General features: G+C 40.0%; 1 protein-coding gene across 1 annotated transcript in view; it reads right to left on the bottom strand.

The window, feature by feature from the left end:
• Positions 1-19,441, bottom strand: part of hpse2 (heparanase 2) — a 53,562-nt gene extending 34,121 nt beyond the window's left edge. The window contains exons 1-3 of the mRNA XM_008279773.1: positions 19,094-19,441; positions 17,138-17,292; positions 15,810-15,971 (exon numbers count right to left, since the gene is read on the bottom strand). Coding sequence (XP_008277995.1) covers positions 15,810-15,971; positions 17,138-17,292; positions 19,094-19,377 — 601 coding nt within the window. The 5' untranslated portion in view covers positions 19,378-19,441. The remainder of the gene's footprint in view (positions 1-15,809; positions 15,972-17,137; positions 17,293-19,093) is intronic.
• Between the last annotated feature and the right edge of the window lie 3,774 nt (positions 19,442-23,215).

The following is a 23,215-nucleotide window of genomic DNA, read 5'->3' on the forward strand; positions in this document are numbered from 1 at the left end:
AGCACACTGACTTCATAATCAAGTTTTAATTTTTGCAATTTACATATAATCATTGACAATTATCCTAATTAAATATAATTGAATAAAACATGAAATAACATTTTAGAAATGTGTAAGAATGACCACGCTTTTGCCAGTGAGTTTAAGCCAGCGGCCTTTTTATAAGCAACCCCTTGTGAGGTCAAATAACCAGATTTTCATGTTTCATATTAAGCCTCCTAATGTATAACTAATTTGAATTTCACATTCTTCCAATGTGACTACATGCGATAAATCCCTGTAAAACTTTAACTACCAGCACAAAAACCGCTAGTTTAGCTCAGTTTAGAAAGATCAGAGCAACAAAAGGCATTAAAATGGCTTTAAACTGTTAATGTACGTGATGCACATACTTCATTTTCGTTGCGGTGAAATAACGATGTGGCGCTGCAGCAACGGAGAAGAAGAAAGTTCCCATTTGGGTTTGTGCAGCAAACCCGTTAAGACCAAATGTGATGGATATTTTTGCCAGATGTTCATGAAGACGGAGAACTTTTCCAACCATTCACCTTAACGGTTACCTCCCAAAGTCTCAAACTGTCCTCTCATCAGTCATAGTGTCCTAATCGCATCTGTTAAGCTCCTAAAGCTGCATTATAGGAAACTCAGCCTTTGACTACATATTTCTTTCCGCTCCATTTGTGCTTTCCGTCCAAACGAAGACGGTGTTGGCACGGGCTCACATGCGAGTGAGATTTTGATTAGTTTTATTATTATGTTTTGGTCAATTAGTGTGTTTGGATGTTTGATGTGTGAGGTTCGGAGAAATGACATTCTGCTTTAGTGCTTTAACACTTGTGGGGTGTGCTTTCAACTGATGCAAAAACACATATTGTGCGCTAAAATGTTTGAAATCAATCACACGCAGATTTTTCATCCTACAAATAAATAGCATTTCATTTACACCCACAGCCGGAAACCTCAAAGAATACATTGATCTGTCAAGTCATTACTGCGAGATCATACATCAATATAAACACTTTTACTGTTTATTTTTTTTCCCAATGATTTCATTTGCACCATTTAGACAGTATTTACACAGCATTCATTGATAATTAATCAGAGTAAAGCAACAAAAAAAATGTGAGCTCAAAAGTTTCAACATCTCCCCAAGATGTTTGTGGTGATATAATGCAATGGATTTACATAAACTCTAACACTCACAGTTTGCAAAAAAAGGACAAGGTGCTGAAAATGGATCATAATAATTATGACTACCTGAAATATGAACTATGGGACTACATCAAAATCTGAAGACTAGAAACAAAGCATAGACATTTAGCAAATTTGTTAAAGGAGTAAACAGAACTATTGCAAGTGGAACCAGGATTATAAACAGTAAGTCAGTTTATACAGAATTTGACTCATTTTAAGCATTTAAGGTCAGTGAGCAGAAACTGATGGAGAGTAAAGTGTTTAGGTTTGGGTTTAAAATACGTTTCATGTTGGAAGGAGAAAAACTTCAGGAGAGGAAAAGTCTCTTGTAATGTCTTCAGTTTCAAACAGCTGTATACTATTTGTTTACAGAAAAAGCAACACATGTAAAATCAGCTGACGATGCTTTCTGAGAGTTTTTTTTTTAATAAATGTGTTGAAGACCATGTATGAAGCTGCACTAAATGTGGTTTAATGTTAATCAACTTTTCATGCTCTTACAAAATTGTACTTGTTTAGAACTTTTGATTCACTCTCAGTATCTTCATCTTAATTTCCAAATCTTGACATGTAAAATATATTCTGTTTACACAATAAGGATGATAAAGAGCAATTTTAAACCAGTGTCTGTAAAAAATAAAATCAGTATTGACATGCCAACACTGGTGTGAATGTGCAGGAGTTTTCATTGGTTCCCACATCTTCTCTGGACTGATTTTGAATTCGGTGGACTTCGACTGGGAGAGATCGAGTAATGCAGAGCCAGGCTGTTAGTGTAGCTAGTGGGCCATGCTGGCTCAATCAAAGCCCGACTTTCCCACTCTGCCAGGGGAAAGGACCGGGCCAAGCCCAAGCCAGCGAAAACATCTGCTGCTGGTTAGAGGTGTCGGCTCCTGCCATTCACAGCAAAAAGTTCAATACCTCTGAAAAAGATTTCATTGGCTTCTTCTTGCTTGGGCCACTGCGAGCCGTCCTGTACGCTCCCCCTAAGGGGATGCAAGTCTGAGGAAAATACCACCGAAAATTCAATTCCACTATTCCTTTCCGTGCTTCACTCCTGACCAAAGCAAATTTCATTACACACTTATGAACTCATAAAATTCCTTCAATAACACAGCGCGTTGACCCACAGACCAGAGTTCCTTCAAATAAAATCGCTTCAGAATAAAAAGGCCTCGAGGGCAACCGAGAAGTAAAATGCTTCAACGCATGACACCCAGTCTTGAGTCTGGTCCAGTTTTTCCTTCCATCCTTTTTCTTGCTTTCTTCGCTCCTATCGTTATGCCTTTACAGCACATTAACAGTTGTATATTACGGTTAAGACAGTGAGTAAATATGTGTCTCGAATGTGTTGTACTGTTTAAGTGATGAAAGGCCATAAAATAGTTTACATATTTCCCTGTCATCTTGCAGCCATCCATCAGCTGGCATCTAATAAAATCTCCAAATAAAAACCCAAGGCATCAATTACGGGATGCTTAAGCCAATTAACAAAAACTGAAACAAAGAGAAACTTTGGCAAATGAGAAAGAAAACAATTTGGTCACACATCTAACATTATGCTTCCATTACACCTCTAATGAGCCAATAAACTTTTCCGAGGTGACTGATCTTAGGTTGTAGCCAAACCGCTATCTGTTGTTGGTCTCTGTAAAAGTAGGTTACCATCCTAACAGCCAAGCCTAAACTGGCTTCCATATGTGTCCCTCCAACTTCTTTTTTTTTTTTTTAAAGATTTACAAACAAACAAAAAGCCAGGCTCTGACAGAGATGTGGGTTCTGACTGAAAGACTTAAAGATTCAAAGCTGACCAAAACACACAGCCCATAATGCTTCTTTCAGTTTGAAACTTATTTTTTTTTCGTAAACAAGATGCCACACTGCAGTCCATTACTACCTAAAGATGTTCAGTAATCAGTATCTTTCCTCAACAGAAATGCAAAAAAATAAATCTAAAAATATTCTGCTCTGAAGTCGGTTTCCTTTTGCCGACTTTGCATTTCAGCTGTTTCCTGGAACTCTGGATTATGTTGTTTGGACACTGGAGTTGTTTGTTATTTGGCTGTTTGTTTGACAAAGTCTGCAGTGAATCATTGTTTTGGAAGGTAGCTGGGCACCTGTAGGGCGGCCCGGTTTCTAGAAAACAGGATATCCGGCCCCTTGCCTTGGCTTTTATATTCCCAAACGCGTTAATTAGAGGTTCGTTTTTCGGGGTGAGCAAGCAAAACAGTTCATGCTAATAAGGCTTAGAGATAATTAAACGTACAGCGTCCACCCCCGTGAGACGCTTTCTCACCGGTTAGCAATGCGCCTCCTCTGCATGACGCTGCATATTCATGTTGCGCGTCCGGTTTTCACGAGAACAAATGTGTCAGTTTGTTTAATTTGCCAGACTAACTATAAACTGCCTTCAGGTGAATGTCAGACGGAATAAATCATGCTGATCGTGATCCATTTGAATGCATGAGCGCTGCATTATGGGCAGTGTTATTTACTACATTCCCGACCAACTGTGAACGCTGAAACCGACGCAGAGTGCCAAGAAACAAGCAGGTGTGGCAGGAGATGTTGCTTCAGCACAACAGCTCACTGTGTCACTCTCACAGTAAGAAGAAATGGAGTTAGAATGGAGGAAATGTCCTTTATTTGAGCTTAAGCTTCGACAAAGAACATTACAAGCGGCTTTTTTTTTTCCCCCCATCTGGCTCCCATCTTCACTAATATTCTGTCTGAATGTACTGAATAAATATTTGTGATTATTTTTGGATATTTCAAGAGCCTTTGGTTCCAGAGACGACACAAGTGGACAACATGTTTCATGTTCATGTGTATCAGTTTACCTTTTTCTTTTTTTTTAAAAAACTTTGATTTGTTTTTACAAGCACCAGACAGATGTTTTCAGAGCTCCTCAGACACCATCTAACACACAAGATAATTAGGAAGTAGCTTCTTCACATATCCCTCTGAGGCACGTACATGTTCTTGTTTCATGTGAGGGTCAGAGGTCGGGGACGGCCAGCAGCGACGCCTCTGGAGCAGGTAGAGCTTTAGTTTCTATCTCAACCCTTCATCCCTTCAGGAAAAACATGCTTTCTCAATTATTGTGGGGTTTGTTTTTTTTTTGCCCGTGTTGGATTTCTCATAGAAAACAATGTTTTTTAATACAGAGGCAAAATTAGATTGCAGCTTCGATATTGGTGCAACCGTAAGTTATTTTTTTGTCCCGTGAGACATAAGAAGAGCAGCAGCAGTAGAGTAAGTGTCACTAAAACAATACGAAACATGTTCTGTTGTATTGTCCATCTGTAAGAGGTAACCAGAAATTGATGGAAGACAGTGGGCTGTAAAAGATTTTTTAGTTTTTTCTTTCTTTTTTTCTTTTATTAAAAATGTTTCTTCACTTTGAATGTGTTATTCGTGCTCTGAGGCTGTTGGAGAGTCAAACACTCGTGAAGCTACTGAACCCTGAGCATTTACAGGTTTGCTCAACCTTGAAGGCACAGTTTTACACCACAAGTGTTGGCTGAACCACCACAACTGGCTCAAGATGACACACAGAGAACTGATAGTACTATTTGTTGGTCTCATTTAAGGACAAGTATTTTATTCTTCTCAAAGTTTTGTTCCTTCCCAGCTTTTTTTTCCCCCCAACTGTCTGTTGTTGTTATTTCATTTCTCACTCTTTCCATTTCCCCCTCTCCTTCCCTCTCTCTCTTTCTCCTCCCTTAATCTTGCTTTGTGCACTCGTGCTCTTGTTTTCTCATTTTGAGGACTGAGAGCTGCGCTGTGAATCTCCAGCTCAGCAGGACACCATGGAGTGATAGATGGCCTCTGACAAGGTCTAACACAATCCAAGCAACCATATGCTCCAAGTGAAAAAAAAAAAGAGCAGAATTTAAAGAGAATTCACAAGTGGCCAGAAGGAAGAACGTGCCAAACTCTTACGCAAGCTACATTTTGTGAAGTTTACGGTAATATATGGGTGGCTTTAACACGTTGACATTAATGTCCCTGCGATTAGAATATGAACTGGCACTCAGCAGGCAAAACCCACACACTGAGGAAATAATTAAAAAAAAGAAAGGACTTATCCAAAACAAAATCAGTCAAACTATGACAGAAAACAAGACAAGTTACCATGCTGCATCCATCAAGATGAGGAAGAGATTACAGAGAACAAAATGTGGAAGCTCTTCAAGCTCAGATGTGCATCATTAAAATGCACTTTTTGTACATTAGATAACATTATGACTCCTGCAAATCTAATCTGTTGTTGCAAATTAGCATTATATGAATATGATGTCAATGAGAAAGGGCAAGAAGAAAAGCATTTGGAAAGCAGAGGGAAAAGGAAGAGTTGGTGATATTTTGATTGAAGTTCTGCATCAAAATATATTTTCTTTCTGCATTCGCGCTGAAGATTCACTGAACCCCTTTAGATCTGTCCCGATGATACGACGCCGTGTTCTCTCACCCACACACACATGCAGAAACGCTGCAAACATTTGTGCGACGCTAATGAGTGTGTTGAATTCCAGCGTAAGTAGTTGAGAGGAGAAACATTAGCGTAACATTCTTAAACACCAGGTCAAATCACCTCCCTAAGTAGTGGTTACAGCTTCCTTGCCCCCTACTAGCCCCAACTTCCAGTTCAACCTTTACACACAAAGCATACATATGTGCAGGCACAAACACACACACACACACACACACACACACATACAGGACAATCTCATAAATAACAGATGACAGCCTGAGAGTCAAATTAGGGAAATAAAATGTGTCTCACTGGTAATGAAGGAAGCATGTTTCCCCTCAGGATAACAACTTCATCTGGACGCATACGGACATGACACATGCACATGCGGACGCACACATACGCGTTTTCAAGAGCATTCCAGCTACAGGTCCATCCCATTGGTACAAACTGGCTCAAAGCAGGCAAGAAACACAGTGCCATGATTTGAAATTTGACACAAAACGTATGTTTTCTAGAGTTCTGAGGAAAAAATGTGGAGGTTGGATGTCATGCCAAACAATCATAGGGGGAGGAAGGACTGCTTTCAAACATTTCCCATGCATCAGGCTATTAAAATGACATTCGTTTGCAGGTTGCTGGCACTTGTCTCAGGGCATATTGCAAACACATGGAATTACAAGTTGTGTCCATCCGTGATTTAAACTCTAGGTATTCTTTCGATCAAGGGGGGGAAAAAAAAGACACTTGTGAATCTGTGCAGGCCATGTGGAAAGAGTGAAGAAAAAAAAAAGAAGAAAAGGAGTCAATATGGCAATTATTTCACTGCTGATAACTGTAAACTGATTTTTTATTTTTTTTATTTTTGTTATAAAGAATGCTACGAACTTAGCCAAACACATAAAATATAAGGTCATGCAAATTTATATGTAGTCATGATCTGACAAAGCTGCTTTGTCTTAAGCTGTGACCCTGTGTTGGACTGTAAAAGGCCTCCATGTGTGAAACTCTAGCGGTTACAATGGTGGGCCGCAGGGCTCAGCTCTGGATCCAGGCCTTTTTTGTTGAGTAATCTAATCAAACAAGTTGTTTAGAGAATGGTTGTTATTAGAGGTAAGTGCAGCAAATCCTTGAAAACTCTTGCTGCTGTTATGGTGCTGTGTATCTCGCAAAGGTTTACGCCATTCGAATCTCGAGGATCAGTGCTTTCAAATCATGTCGTATCTCATTCAGAACGGGCCAATGCAGCAGCAGCATTTTTCACTCAGTCAGTATTTTGGTCTGGGAGTCTTAAAGAGTTTATTTCTATTTTTCTGAACTTTGTTAGCGATTTAAAAATAGCCCCTTTTCGATTGAAGCATTGGTTTTGTTGAGTAGCTGCCGGGTGGGTCACTGTCAGTCACCGGCTTTGGTCTTTCACAAAACCACCACATGTTAGGATTTCAGCTTGTCCATGCCAGCAGCGTCGTCGCTGGTCTGGTTCTGATTCATCGTCATCATGTGTTCATTGTTGGCAATGTTTAATGTAACCCCACAAAAAAATTTGTCATTGAAACCCTAAACCAAGTCTGAATTCAAATCAGAATTCGAAGCAAATTTGGAACATATCATTTAACCTACACAGTTTCTTGGCGTTTTTTTTTTTTCTCACATTTTGTCTCAGTGTGGCCTCATTTTCACTGCAATATAAAGTCCTGTAGCTCTATAGAAATAGCACCACCATGGCTAGAAGTAGCTGGAACTCAGAAATGTCTCATGTGTTGTATAGCAAAGCTATCATGTCACAAATCATTTTTCAAAAGTTATATTCCCGGGGCACCTGGATAGCTCAGCGGGTAGGGCAGGCGACCCACATACAGGGGCTATAATCCCCGACGCAGCGGCCCAGGTTTGATTCCAGCCAGCGGCTCATTTGCTGCATGTCATTCCCCCACTCTCCTCCCCACGTTTCTCTGTTTATCTTTCACTTTCAACTATCATTAAAGGCGGAAAAGCCCAAAAATAAATCTTAAAAAAAAAAAAAGTTATATTCCTTTGAATATTATACATAACTTGCAATCAATCAAAATTATGGGATTCCATACACTATAGATATTTTACTAATTACATTTTTAATTGGTTTTCAAAGCACAGCCTGCAGTTCAACCCAGTTCACCTGAAAAATATTGTCAGCTGTGTCAGTTGTTGTGCCGAGGTGTGCAGAATTTATTGTTTGTCACAGGACCTGGTTAAAATTAATTGTCTATTTTGGGGAATTTTTATTACATAACTAGAATAAAGTAACTGATGAAATATCACAAATGATAAGCTTAGCTTGAGTTAATCTTCCCATCAGGACTGCACACTAGAAACAACACTTCCATAGCCTGATAGAAAGCTGAAAATCCAGTGACTTTTTTTCAGCTTTTCCAGTTTCTGGCTCTGATAAATGGCTTCATTTTGGAGATATTTAAAAGACAATGTGCTTTTCAAACCTGCCAGTGAACGAACTCATAAGGTTAAAGGTCGTTTTAAATTTCACTCTGATGTTTTCTTGGATTCCTTTATGAGATTGTCTTATTGCAGTTTGCTCTTTCTATCAGCAAACTGTGTTGACATCAGACCACAGACCACTAGCACATCTCCTGCTCTCACGCCATGTCTCATGTTCCTGTTATTTCTCCATCAGTTAGTATTATAAGTAGAATTGTAACAAAACAAAAACACAAACTGTTTAAAGAATGTACATGCATCTCGAGCGCAAATAGCAGCAAATTATAAAAGCAGTCTAAATATATTTAGAGCTGCTCAGTTAAAATAGTTCTCCATTTATGATGAAATATTTGCTAATAATGAGCGCTACAATGGGACTAAAAGATGTAATTAATCATTTGTGGGATGGGAAATTAATGAAAAACCCCTAATTAACACTAAAATTCATTAATATATGATGAATGTTCCGTCTGAAACGATACAGGTATTAACTTCAGTGTGGACAAGTGGGAGACAGAAGACAAATGCAGTTCAGGTCAGTCTATGATGTTCCAGAACTTGGAACTCGCCACAGTTCCTGGCAGGACAGTACAGCAGGCTTCCAGCTCTTCTTTTTTAAATAGTACAAAAAAGCAAACTGTCGGGACACTTCATGATGTGTAAAAATACACAACCTTCTGTTTTACCTCTGGTCCGTCCAAGTGCCGCAGTGGCCGCTCAAATCCAATAATATCGCTGTGGACTTTAACAAATGCAAGCAGATTATATTTATTCTTTGGTTTTCACCGTAGTGTTTCAGTGTGAAACTTGGCAGGTCAGACTCATAAATCTGAATTCATCGGAGAGCTGGAGAATTACCAGGCAGCTGTGACACCGAAATCGCAATTTTTATGCCTCGTGAGCCAATGAAAAGATAAGGCAGATATTGGACAAACACTGTTAGTTTATGAAAGAGGTCCAAATATGAGATTAGGACAAAGGCAGATAAAAGGCTGGGAGGAGTCATATAGCAGAACTAATACGGGAGATGGAGTATGTTTCCCACTTTTGCAAGAAAATATGGTTTTATTTTCAAATGAGTGAAAACAGAAAGTTTTAACTCGAGGCCATCTGACTGTCGACAGCTGTGCCAGTTTGTTTTGATGAAAAGATTTTTAAGACGTTAACAGATGTTCAGTAGATTGCCTGCTCTGTGTCTGCTCCCAATATTTGTATTCTCAGATTTTCTACCCTTCTGTCGTAATGCATTTCCTGTTTAGTCCCTCATTATACTTATTATCAGGCACAAAGGTTCCCCCTCAGTCTTCTACATTATTACAAACCGAATACTGGTTCTGTTGCGATAACTGAGCCAAAGCAGTTGTAAAGTATTAATGTGTGCTTACATATTTGATGTGCAGTTTTGCATTATATTTGTACAAAGAAGCACTGTCGACTTAACAAGGTAGACTGAAGTGGAGTCCAAAAGCCATTACTCATCGAGCGGAGCTAACTAGAACACCACATTGGAAACAGTTGAAATTAATTTTCAAACTTGGCATCCCATTTGATATTTTCTGGCCTGTTTAGTGAGATTTTTATCTCAATCCCAGGTAGGAGGACAGATCTCTGGCCAGAGACAAAATCTATTTTTCCACTCTACATGAGGACCACATGGCAACCTGGAGATGCTTGGGTTAGGGAAGGATTGTGGACATGGCAAATAAAATGGGATAAAAAGTAATAGCCTTGCTCACTCTCATGTTGTGAAAGACTGGTTGCATTAGCACTGTTTCACACCTCTCATGTCTTTTCTGTTCTATCATTCTTCTCATGTTTCCTTTCAGTGGAGCCCTGCAGCTCTCTGCCTACGACTGCTGCACCTCTGAGTCGGTTCAAAGAGAGGCGCCCAGGTATTAGTGTCCAATGTGCTCTCGGTAATGTTTAGTTAAACCTAACAACTGATTAGACCATGTAAACATTTGTATCACTTGATCCTGCGCATGTGAGATCAGACTAAGAAAGAGAGAAAGAAGAGAGGCTAAATCGTGATGTTGAGGCTGCAAACTATCCGCCTGATCATCATGCCAACGTTTGACTCATCTAACATAAAAATAATGCTGCTTAATGCGACGCCTCGAACCAAAACGTAGGATCTCGTAGCGTGGGTTGGCTTTGTTTCACTACCATCTGTTAACACTGATGAGTCTCTTCGTAGCACACAGCCACAATGGCTAATTTGCGCTCTAGATTATGCAGGGGAATCCACCGATTCTGAGGAACTGCTACGTAATTAATTCCATTGGTGTGCAGCACGAGAGTGGTGAAATGAGGAGTCTCCAGAAAAAGGTGTCCAGTTGTTTCTGCAGAGACCTTCAGGATCCATTAAAACTCCCTTTAACCATTTTACCCTGTGTTCATTCTCCACTCAACAACTAGCCTTGGCAAGGCTTCAAAACTCCAACCAGCTAGATTTAAGTTGTTGCTGGAACTCCATACTTACTTATGGATGCATTTTGATTTTACATCTGTTCTCCATGAGCTTGAAACTGTTCTGAGATAAAATCCTGCTTATCTTCAATCTGGGTTACTGCAGCTCCCGTCCCATTAGGAAGTCTCCTTCACCCTCATATCTCTTCTGGATGCCTCCTCTTCCCAACCTGCTCCTCTTCCACTGATATCTAGTGACCACATGGGGTCAAAACCATAAAATAACGAGCCAAAAACCATCAGAAGCTCAGTGTTCAAACTGTGATTCAAACTCATGCTCCAAACTTTGGCATTTAGGTGGAAACATCTCAGCGCCAGACACCACAGGACGCCTCAGGAGGACCAGGGCTGTGTAATCTTGTTCTCGTATTCACATGAACATAAAGGATTGCTTGTCTTTTCCTTTTTTACGAGCTTCCTTCCATACTGCACATGCTGTAAAACTAGGACCTTTCTTTCCTCACAGAATATCTGTGAAGAAAGTTCACACGTGTGTCAGTTTTTTGTATCTTGATTGTTAGTGCAGCCACGACAGAGAGTTTTTTTTGTCTTTACATTGTATATGTTTAATGGCACACATTTTTCTATCTCTTAAAATTTCTCAGACGATGTTTAATGCAATATCATTACTACTTCTAATGGAAATAGCAAAAGAACTTTTCTATTCAGCATCTCACAAGCAGCTACAGACCTTAAAACTGATTTTTTATTTTTTTAAATCCTTATATTCAACTTTCGCTTGTCCAGTTTTTCTGTTTTGAGAGGATTTTCTTCTTGTCCGTGTTTGAAAATATTGATCAACCGAACCTCGAACAACAAGAACAACTAAACCCGGTGTAAGAATTCCTAAACTGAGTTGTGTGTATCTTTCGAATCTTAAACACACGAATGAGACCTTTGAGGTCACAAGTTGAGCGGATCGACTGCCTCATTCTCCGAAGTGTCAAATAAACATGGAGACTTTCACATGAAGTCACAATATACAAAGCTAAACCAACAGTAAACACGAGACAAAAACTTTGGGAGAGGTGCTAAAGAGAGAATAAAGAAGAAGGGATCCCTGATGGAGGAGCACAGTCCTGCAGAGAGACACGAAATGACGCTCGGCCGTGACCTTGTCTGAGGTCGGGGTAATTTCTCCACCGAATTCCCTCGTGGGATGTGTGTGTGTGTGCATGTTAGCTGAGAGTGGCCCCATTACTGATCGCTCTAACAAGCCTGGGTCAAAGGTCAGACAGTGGTGAGTGGAAAAGGATGGAGCGAGACTGTTAAAAGTCCTTTAAACACCACCTGCTTGAACACACACACACACACATGCGCGCACACACACATACACACACACAGAGTGAATCTTGACTAATTGTTACCAGACCAGATTTAAACACATCCTCAGTGCCTCTGCACCCCAGTTTCTCTCCACCGCACAGATGAGAGGCCTTTGCACAGATTCTAGTTTACACAACGTGCTTGGAGTTTAACTCTGTGTAATAATGAGGCCATTGCTCAAACATGTTCACACTTAACGGGGCTTTTCACTGCTTATTCTGGTGACTTATTCTCCCACTAGTACTATATGTTAAATTCCGACAAAGACTTTAAAAAAAAAAAAAAGACATCAGCTCCAACTTCAAGAACGTCATTTAAAAAATATTCTTTAGATGTACAGACAACATTTTCCAGGTGCAGCCCTCCAGCTTGTGTCTATGCTTGGAGGAATGAGTATTTTTGTGGGAATACTTCACAATAAATCAGCCAGTAAATAAAGTCCCTTCGCTGGGCTTTGCCCCTCACCTCCGCACCTGCTCGAAGAACAGCATGATGCCGCTGTCTGTTTCCAAACTCCACTTTTACGCCTTAATAGGAACCACCACAGCCAATTTAAAAAGACAAAATCCTCCACAGGGTCCCAATCAGTCAGTAAAACGACGTGAAAATATCCACCGTGCGGAAAAATAACAATGCAGCGTGATTCATTTTGACTATAATTTTCCCTGCACGAATATTTTCAAACCATATTTCATCTCGTTCCCACCTACAGAGCCGGTTGTGATACAAAGCATTGAGGGGTCTGTACAATAGTAGAATAAGCTCTGTAAATAATCAAAGTGTTTATTTTTACTTGACTATCACAGGCTGCCTCTGGTGGCCTCCATGTGCAAGAGGGAACATCCTCTTTGTGCAGGAAGCAGCGGGGTTTATGGGAAATGTGGTCTTAATTTTGTAAAACATTAGCGCTGTAGCACAAGTACGACACAGAGGTTAGTTGCCTCAAACAGGCTTTTAGAGATGCCTTTTTTGCTTCGATTAATCTGTTAAAGTGACAACATTCTATGTCTCAGACGTAGCTCACTTTCACGTCGATGTTTATCACGGCTCCGTTCGTACAGATCCACCGCAGCGACAGACAGAACCGCGGTATGTGCACAACATTCGGCATTCACACGAGACTGGACGCTGGCTTTTCTTACTACAACATACCAGACGAATGCAGAGAATTTTTCTCTCATGCTGTTGAGGCTTAGGTCATTCTCCAAAACAATAGATAGGATTACGGCCCAGCTTTTAGTGCCACTTCCCAGACTTTCATGTCCCCCCCCAAAAACATGCCGCAACTCCCTACATCAGCCATGTTCGTTTCTCTCAGTCAAAGCGACTGCATGCGGATCAGCAGTGCCGTGTTAAGGTGAATGTTACTGGTTCTGACCCAGTAAGCAGGGTGCGCATTGACACTGACACATTCAGATCAATCAGGAAAATAGAAAGGAGTGCATGTCTGAAAGGGGCTGTGGTGTACAGTAGATTTCCCCACAGATGACAATTTAGATTATAATGACAATGCACAGATGCATAATCATCCATAGTTCAGTGTCCCAACATCACATCCTCTGATCGTCATCTTAGGAGACTTTAATCATACATCGCTCTCTACCACTCTCCCCACATTCAGCCAGTATGTGGACTGCCCAACCGGAGACAGTGGGGCCTCGGACCTGCTGTATGCGGACACCAGGGTGCATATTACTTAATTATTGTTATTTTCTTGTACTTTCTATATTTTTGGATGCTGCTGTGGCATGTAAATTTCCCAGGTCTGGGATAAATAAAGTCTATTCTATTCTATTCTATTCTATTCTATTCTATTCTATTCTATTCTATTCCAATAATATCTTAAAACAATGTCATGTTATTATTATATCTATTATTATAGGGGGCTGCATATCTTGACTTTTGTACAGTTCAATACTATCATTTACTAGCCTTGGAGGTGGCACAAGGATCACACGAGTGCTCCTGCTGAACAAAATAAGTCTGGCATTAACATCCACATTACTAATACGTAGCCATGTCTCTGAAATTCCCTTCTGTAAAACACCACGTGACCCACAATCAGCACGCTTGATCGAAAATAGATAGGATTGATAATCTAATGCAGATATCTGAACAGGGCTGCATGAAATATACTTAAGTTCCTGTGGTGATATAACTAAAGACCGAGAGGCCAAAGAGTTTTCGAGCCCGGCTGCAGCGCGACAAAAATTAATGATTAGGTTCTTCAGTGCATGACTCCTGATTTGAACCCGTGCACTGACCCCTCGCGCGAGCAGGTTCACATTCTTCCTCTAGGTATTTGTCTTCTTTGACGAATGTGACAACAGCGTGTTTTGGCTTTTGCACTTGAGACTATTTCAAAATACGCAGCTGATGCGTGCTGTCCCATATCTCCCTCTATAACTCATACGGCAACGCACAGAGGATCGCTTTGTTCCAGGGAAGCGGGACCCTTTGAAAACATGGAAGAGACCCACTCGTGTGAGGTCACCAGCTGTGATTGTGTGTGAGGAATGACTAGAAATATTGGCAAAGCAACTGAGATCATTTAAGGTAGATTTGGATTCATTGTTTTATCTCATTAAATTAAAGACTTTTCAAAAAACATCACCAAATATTTCATATCTCCGTGGATCAACAAGCTTTTAATCAGTGGAGGCCTTTGTGAGGATGACTTTGGCTCCTCTGTTGTACTAAATTGATGTATTCTCTCTGTGTGGGGTGCTAAGTCTATTCCAAAGTCCAAAATTACTTTTCCACAAGCTCCTTGGCTTTCGGTGCTCACTTTCTGGGTGGTTCTCTGAAATAAAAATCCTGCCTTCCCAAAAAACAATCCCCACCCATTGACTTTTCAAGATACCAAAGAGGATAAGAAGTGTGTGTTTCTGTTTGAGAAGGCAACCGAGTGCTGAGGACTGAGAACAGCATTCCAGATATTGTTCTAGTTTGCGTTCATCAGACATCCGCAAACTAAGCTAAATGTGCTTTCTGTACTTTCTTACGGCTTTAAAGCTCCGCTGTGCTTTTCCTGTTGCCTCAACCATCCAACTTAAATTTAATTTGAAAATCAAAGCTCTGTAAAACCACACAAAGAGTATTAACTGATTGTTTCTGACAGTGTTTTTAAAAGCAACCCATTGCCAAGCGCCGGGTTTGTGGACAATTCCAGACACTGTAGTTGTTTTAACAGGCAAATCCCTCACTTACTCTCTTCTCCTGCAGATCCTCATTCCAGTCAGCAAAAATTCGTACTATTTAAAGCTAAAGACACTTTTTTTTTTTTTTTACTCTGCTTTAGTTTTTGAGCACCAAAGTATTTCCCCTATTACCTCAACCAACCAAAATTTAATTTTGAAATCAAACCTCTGGAAAACCAGACAAACAGTATTTAACCGATGGTGTCTTTTTTTTGGCCGAGCCCAGGTTGGTGAACGCTTCCAAACGCCGCAGTTATTTAACAGGCAAATCCCTCACTTAAACTCTTCTCCTGCAGCTCCTCATTTCCATTCCAGTCAATCACAATAACAGATTAGAAATGCAGCCCACCCAAAACTCAAGACTACGGAGTTCCTTCTGCGGTCAGGTTAACTGTAACCAGTGAAAATGTCAGTTCTCTGTTTACTTGCCTCTGCTGCTGCACCCTTCTATCCATCCCTGCATTCCTCCTTTGCAAATTACATTTGTCATTCTGAAAGCTGATGGTTTACACTGCCATGCTTTTATGTGAGTGCACACGTGCACGTGCACAAATGTGCATGACCCACAGAGTCCAGACAATATGTCAGGATGTGTGTAGGGGCCAGAAAAAGACCTGTGTTGTGTGTGCATGTGTGTGTGTTCATGTGTGTGTGTGTGTGTGATCTCCTACCTGTTATTGTAATGTTGCTGTAGATGTTGGACAGCTGCTCCTTCAGCAGGACGAGCTGTGTGGTGGCAGCCTTCTCCCTCTGCAGCTCCAGCATTATGTCCGGGTGGTTGGCCAGCTTGCAGCCATTCTGTTTGTCCAGTGCTATGTCGCTGCGCACTATATCTGCAAGTCAGCACAAATGGAAGAAATGAATGTCATTTAATCATTTTTTTTTATTATGATGCCATTTTCTTCAGTATCTCAAGTTTTGCTTTGAAAATTTGAAAGTAAAGTCTCGACTACATGATGAATCCTTATAGGTTCTATTTTTTATTTTTTTTAAACACAAATGTGTTACTTTTAAAAAAGGAGAACACTAAATCTGAAGTGTTTAATGTTGTCTTGTGTGTTGTTTGTCTGTTGTCCCTCTGCTGTCCTTTTCTTTCCCCTCATCCGGTCGGGGCAGATGGCTGCCATCCCTGAGCCTGGTTCTGCTTGAAGTTTCTTCTTGTAAAAAGTGAGTTTCTCTTGAAACTGTCACAAAAGAGCTGTTCAAAGGGAATCTTTGGAACTGTTTGTTTTTTGTCCATAATATACGATTGTTGTGGGCTCTTCACCTTACTAGTGAGGTGCCTTGGGATGACCTATTTTGTAAATTGATTATATAAATCAAACTGAATCAAACAGAAATCTTAATTATAATATATTTCACTAAAAAATACAATAAGCTCTTCAAAGAAATACAAATGTGTATTAAATGTTCCAGCATCCTTCATTTGCTGTTAAGGCTTAGTTGGTATTATAATTAGATACATTTAGCTAAAACTAATGCAAGTAGGTTTTTTTATGTTAAAATAAATTTAGTTTTTGGTGATTTTGAAGGTTATACTTTTGGACTTGAGTGTGTTGAGAACTTAAAAGAGTTTCTAATTGTTTTCTGCACAATTTAGCAATTTACTCAGGGCAGACTAAAACAATAGAAGCAACCCGCCATTCTAAAGCAGCTTTTTATTTTTCAGAATTTTTAAATAAAACTGATAAACATATTGTATGCAGTTCACTGTAAGGCCGACGCGCCAACACTGGGAGACGTGGTGGATGGAAAAGAAACGGAACAATTCAACGCGCTTTGGTTTTCCTCAAAACTTCTCTCGCACATCTTCACAGGTTCGCACTGGTTTTAGGTGTCCCTAATAAACTGGCAGTTTGTTCCACTTACAAAGAAACTGTCGCTGTGTGCAATAAACCTTGAGAGGAAGATTATTTCTGCGCTACACTTTCATCTGAGTGTCCACAGAGCGGGAAACACACACTGGTGCGAGAGGAAAACGAGGAATATGTCTAATCACCGTCCTCGTAGTTCTTCAGGTAGTAGTCGGGCCCTGGTCCTCTGAACTTGGCGAGGTTCTTCTGGTTGTTGAACTGCAGGAAGTCGGTTCTTTTTCCACCGAAGCGCAGAAACGCAGGCGACAGGCCGCGCGCCAGGGTCACCAGCCGCTTGGAGCTGCGCACAGACACAAAACACGCACACTTTGAAAACATACAACATAAAAAAATAAAACATAAAAAAAACCTGCTGTCCACAGAGTCACAAGCTTGTAAAGTGTTTCCTGTGTCTGCACATTGGTGTTGTAATCAGGGGCGTATTTGGGAGAAGCACAACAATCGTCAATCGTTTCACCTTTTACGGTCAGTTTGCTTTATTCCATACCTGTAATTCAAATTTTGTTTTTAAGAAAAAGCCTTGAGAATATACAAAAAGGTATGTGTTTTTTATTTATTCATTTATGTAAAGTTACTGGGTCTCAATCTGCAGGCCTAAAAATCAGACTTTATCTGCCACGGATGGAAAAAACATTAAGAATCCCAACAGCAGGTACAAACTCCAACCTGAGGAACGCATTAAGAACAACACACAGAATATTCAGAGGATTATGTTCTTCTATTCTACATTCTAAAGAGTCACGGATACAGCACGGATATAAAATAGAGGAGTTTCCTCGTTTGCTGCGTTTATTTCCAGCTGTCACAAACTGAAAACCAAGTGGCCTTTTTGCGCACTCTGCAAGTGAAAATACGCAATTAACATGCGAGTGTATATGTAAGTAGGTTCATATTTGGCACATATGAAGTTTTAGTGTTTAGGAGGAAAAAAGTGCACAAGGGACTGATGTTTTTTTTTCACGACAGCCTACGTGGCAGTCGGCTGAAGCTTCATAGAGCAAAGTGACGGCCAGCAGGCCTCACGGTACAAACCGCGTCTCATTTAGGACCAAACTAAACCATTACCTAATTTAGCTGACGATTGTACATTTTTATGATGTTTTAATTAGGAAGACTGAAGACTGGGGGAAAAAAACCCACTAACCCAGAACAAAGTTGTATTAGTGGTTAGAAATGGCAGGAAGGAATGGTGAGTTTTGTGATGTGGTGGAAGTGAAAATTAAAAAACATTCTATTAAACATGTTGGCTCTTGGAAAATTATAAACCGGCTTTGGTTTATTTTATTATGAGAGAAGAATGAGACACACAGAGTAATGCATGCTCTCCTAACTTGATGGTGAATAATGTAACTGAGCTGCCAAACAGTGCCTGAGAATTTCAAACCCAATCCAACGCATAAGAAGTTGTCAGTGTTCTGATTTTATATGTAATGTAATCATTGAATTAAAATTATTGTTACAAGTTATGAACGTTATGTTACGCTGCACAATTCATGATGACACTGGAACAGATTAGATTATAGTCTCTCACTCTGCTTCTGTTTGACTTTTCAGAGAAAAGGTCACAAAAATAAATTAAACTGAGTTAAAAAATAAAAATAAAAAAAATCCCCCTCCATTTAAACAAACATATATGTTTGTATTGAAGCAGCATGGCTAGCATTAGGGGGGGAAACAATCATCATAACTGGATTTATTATCTTGTAAAAGGCACATTTTGCATGGACAAGTAAGAGGCGCAAAGTTTTGTCTGAACCTAATAGAGAGAACAGAGAAACTGTTCACCATGACAGCACCGAGCCCAAAACAAACAGCCTTTGAAGTAACTGTTCATTCTCAGAGTCGCCTTATTAAATTATCTGATGGGTTTGGACTTGGCCGCCCTCAATCGATCAAAATCTTTGTGGTGAGTTGGACTCCTCATTTCCCCGAGAGAGGAAGAAGCGTCCTGGATCGCTCCATGACACTTCAGACAACGTGGCTGCGTGCGTAACGAGTAAAAGCAGCACCAAACATTTCAGAGGTGGGCACCCAGACAGACACACTGATGGTGGTGGCATGCAGTTAAAGAGCTCTGGTACCTCAGGAAGTCCAGCCAGCCGTCTTTGATAATCGATGGATCCAGCTGCAAAGACAGAAAGTTGTCGTTGAGGACTCTGATCGGACTGCGGGTGTTGACATCCAGGAGAACCAGCGTCCTCTCCATGAAGCCCGGCCGCTTATCACCGGCTGCAGGTCTCTGATACGCAGAGGAAGAAGAAGAAGACGAGTAGGAGGAAGAGAGCACCGACTGCACCACCAAAGTAATCAAAGATGCCAGCCACAGGGAGGACCATGGGAATACGCACGGTGAGGATTTGGGCATCTTCTTGCTTTTTTGGAGAGCAGGAGAATCAGTGCGCGTAATGAGGCTTAAAGGTGGAAAAGAAGAAGAAGAAAAACGACTGAACAAACTCTGCTGCCGCGAAGTTCGACGGCGGTTCTCTACCTCGGTCTCATCGATCTGGATCTGTCTTCCTGTCTAGCTGTCTCACCCCCTCTGCCCCCCGCCCCTCTGAGTATTTTTTTTTTCTATTTTTTTGGGAGCTGCACGCAAGAGCGCACGCCCCGACCCAGCCTTCCCGGCTGTGAGAGCCAGAAGCTGGGAGGAGGAGAGGAGGCAGCACCGCCCCTCTAAGGTTCTCTGAGGTATGAGCACAGACAGCTCAAAAGTAGTTTTTCCCAGCTCATAAAGTTCCCAATTTACCCTGAAGAGGCGAGTACGCACAGTCTTCGAAATAATGAATTTAAGATTTTCTTAATAAGTACACATTGATTTTTTTGTTCATAAATCGTGTTTGAAATAAAACAATAGAAATATATATATATTTTTGTAGAACACCAAAATTGAATCCAAAAAACAATGAAGCGGAAAGAATCAACAAGTAGCTGCGCACATTTACGGTTATGAGGTGTTTATTATGATGCGGATTAAAAGGCTTTCTGCCATCAAAAATAAATAAATAACGCTGGTTTTCCCCTTTGTAAAGATAAGAATCTACAATTTATGGATAGATTATCGATCAGTTAAAGAACAGCATGGCGAAGAAGAAAAATATATGAAAAAGAAGAAATCTAGAACATGATATTTACGCAAAGAAAGGCTGCGTAAAACTCAGGTAAAACTCACCGAAACTCAGGCTGACTGCCCATAGGCCCACTCCTCATTAAAATAACTCATACATCTATATCTATATAATCATATATCATTAAAATCGTACAAAGAAACAATCACTTCGGACCACAGCTTGAATAATTGCCTATTTTCAGGAGTACATCACCCACTGCGCATCGTAAATCAAATGTTCCAGCAGAAAACTGACGATCTTCGGGCCAAGAATCCCCAGGCTGCACATTAAGAAAACACAAGTTGTGTTGCAAAAGAAAGAACAATGCTGTTAACGGCGTATTCTCGTTTCATTTTAGAGGTTCAAGTTGTTGAAACAAACAACTGATTGATCGCATATTTCTCAAATGACTTCCGGAGATGGCGACATAAATAATTTGGCCCCTTTTTTATCAGAGACATTCAAAACCAATTTGGATTTTAAGTTCCTACACATGGAACTCACCTATAAACTCTTTATATGACTTTTCAGTCCAGATGTTTTGGGGCACTGGTGAGTGGAGAAAACACACACACACACACACACACACACACACATACACAACCAAACAAAGTTGAAGCCTATCGTGATTTCTCCAGACTCTCCTCGGGCGGTCAGTGTGTCGAGAAATGGTCGTTTAAGGTCACTGCTGTCTCACAGATGAGCAGCAAACTAAACGAGAGGAAAATGTGCCGTCTAAAAATCCCCCTTTCAGTGTTTTTGCTTTAATCCTGCTCTACAACACCTACTCACAACACTACATTTTCCGAGGTGTTAACTTTTCAGGCTTTGGGCACGAACGTTCCCATTAAACGAACAGACTGTGCTTTTGTAAAGGATACACACCCAGTGAAGACTTATTTCAGCTATAAAAGTTTCCCCACTGGAACCTCTGGAGCAAATTTAACCAGTCGCTTCTTTGTCACAGCCACTGTCTTTCTCTTAGGACGAATTATTTTGGTAATTGTCCATCAAAAAGTCTCATGCGCAACTTTGGATCACTGGAACACTGCTGTGGCACAAAGATTACGCACAGACTCTGAGGCTTCAGCAGCTTCTTCTCGGGCCTGTAACACACTCAGATTCATACATTAGAAAAGTCTCCTCGTGTTTCTTCATGTTGTCATTTTTGGAACAGCCAGACATCATAGCTGACATGTGGTTTCCATCAGCACTACGTTTTTGTTTTCATTAGGAAGGTATTCTCTTTAACTTGTAGATTTTTTTATACGAGTTCTTCAATTGGCTCTTTAATGTTAAACTGCGTTGTGGGACATCCTGTCACCTCCGAGGTTGTTTATTTCAGAGAAACGTAAAAGGAAACTTAATCCTAACAAAATATCAATATAAAAATCTAATATTTTAAAAAAGGAGATGCCATTACTCTTCTTACCCTTAGATGTTATTTTTTTGCTTTGGATGTTACACCGGCGTTATGAGGCCTGAGCTCCTTTAATGATATACAGCAATAGAAAAGTGTTGGAGATTTTTTCTTTTCTTCTTTTTTAAAAAAAAGTTTTTTGTTGTAGTTTTATGGGACAGATTTGAGATTTAAACCAAACCGAAAGAGCGCAGTCCCCTCTGTACACACTCCCCTGCATTAAACAGGAAGATAAAAATAGCCTACATCAAGATAAGACCTGATGTGGATGTAAAACTTTCGGCCCATATGTTCAGGCAATCATTTCTTCCAGCAGCGCATTTTAACTGAATAAAAATCTTCGTATTCGTATAAAAAAAAATATCCCGAAGAGAAAATATCATCTACATCGACTGTCTTATTTAACCAGCTCATTGAAAAAAAAAATCACAAATACAACATTTAATTTATCGATTAATCAGTTGAAAGTAGAATTCGGGCAGTAATGTACAAGAAATTGTATATAAGGAAACAGTGTTTTTATGTGAATGTCAGCTGTATGTGAAAAAGCAACAGGTCGTTATTGTCGAACTTTTTTTTTTAGTATCATTTGTTTTCCTTTAACGTTTTTTTAAATGCATACTGTAAAAATATTACTTAAACTGTGCGCAAGGAAATATTCAAATGAAGTGATCGCCTGAAGAAGACGATTAATTCAAGAGGTTACTTAAAAAAATAAAAATTAAATTAAAATAAAAAACATATAGGCCACTACTGATGCCTTTAAAATGTTTGTCGACAAATACAGTGAAATGTTCTGTAGAGCATCATGAGAGATTTTCGTTTGGAAAAGAGCTGCTGTCCTTGTTCAGATTTTATTTGGCCACTTTCAGAATTTGTTACCTTCCACATATCTGCCATCAACATATGTCAGCAACATAGAGTGCAGAGTTAGTCTAGTGTTTTTTAAAAGAACACATTTTCCGGCATTTGTTCTAAAAGTTGCATTTGAAACATTTCTGATTGGGCAACCAGTTCATGGGAACATGTGTGGATTTTATCCGATGGGGAACTTATCCAAGATGTTTCTGACGAAGCATCAGCTACAGTGATAGTCTGTAATCCTTGGAGCTATTTCACTCCTCGGAATCCAGATATTTTTTTTGTTGTTGTTCTTGTGTACAAAGTCTTTTTCTTTTCTTTCTTTTCTTTTTTCTCGTTTTTTTTATGGTGGGTCTGTGGCTAATGGAGAGCAGAGAGTGTTTAAGACTTGGCAGCTCTGTTTTCTCACCTTCAGCTTTCTGCCTCGTAAATCCGACAGACTGCAGTCAGAGAGCTCATGTTCGAGGACTTTACTGTGTTCCACTGGAGCTGATCAGTGACCTGGATATAATGAAAATATTCAGAATAATATTAGTAATAATCACCATCACAACCATCATGGCAGTAGTATTAATAAAAACTGTAATAACATATGTAGCCTATATGTTTGTATCCAGTGTTTTCCTGCAGGGCTTTACTGTGTTTAGACAATATTTACTGATTGTTGTTACTATTTATTTATTAGCTATTAACATTTACTATTCATCAATACAAGTCCCATTAACAGGGCCAATCTTTAAGTAGGCTGTAGCTCCTTCCAAGGGGTATAAAAGTTTAATGTGGTGACCCAGTTTAGAGCTGCAGGATCAAAATGT

The sequence above is a fragment of the Stegastes partitus genome, unplaced genomic scaffold (genome assembly GCF_000690725.1).
Source record: "Stegastes partitus isolate 25-593 unplaced genomic scaffold, Stegastes_partitus-1.0.2 Scaffold169, whole genome shotgun sequence".
In the NCBI taxonomy this organism is placed as follows: Eukaryota; Metazoa; Chordata; class Actinopteri; family Pomacentridae; genus Stegastes; species Stegastes partitus.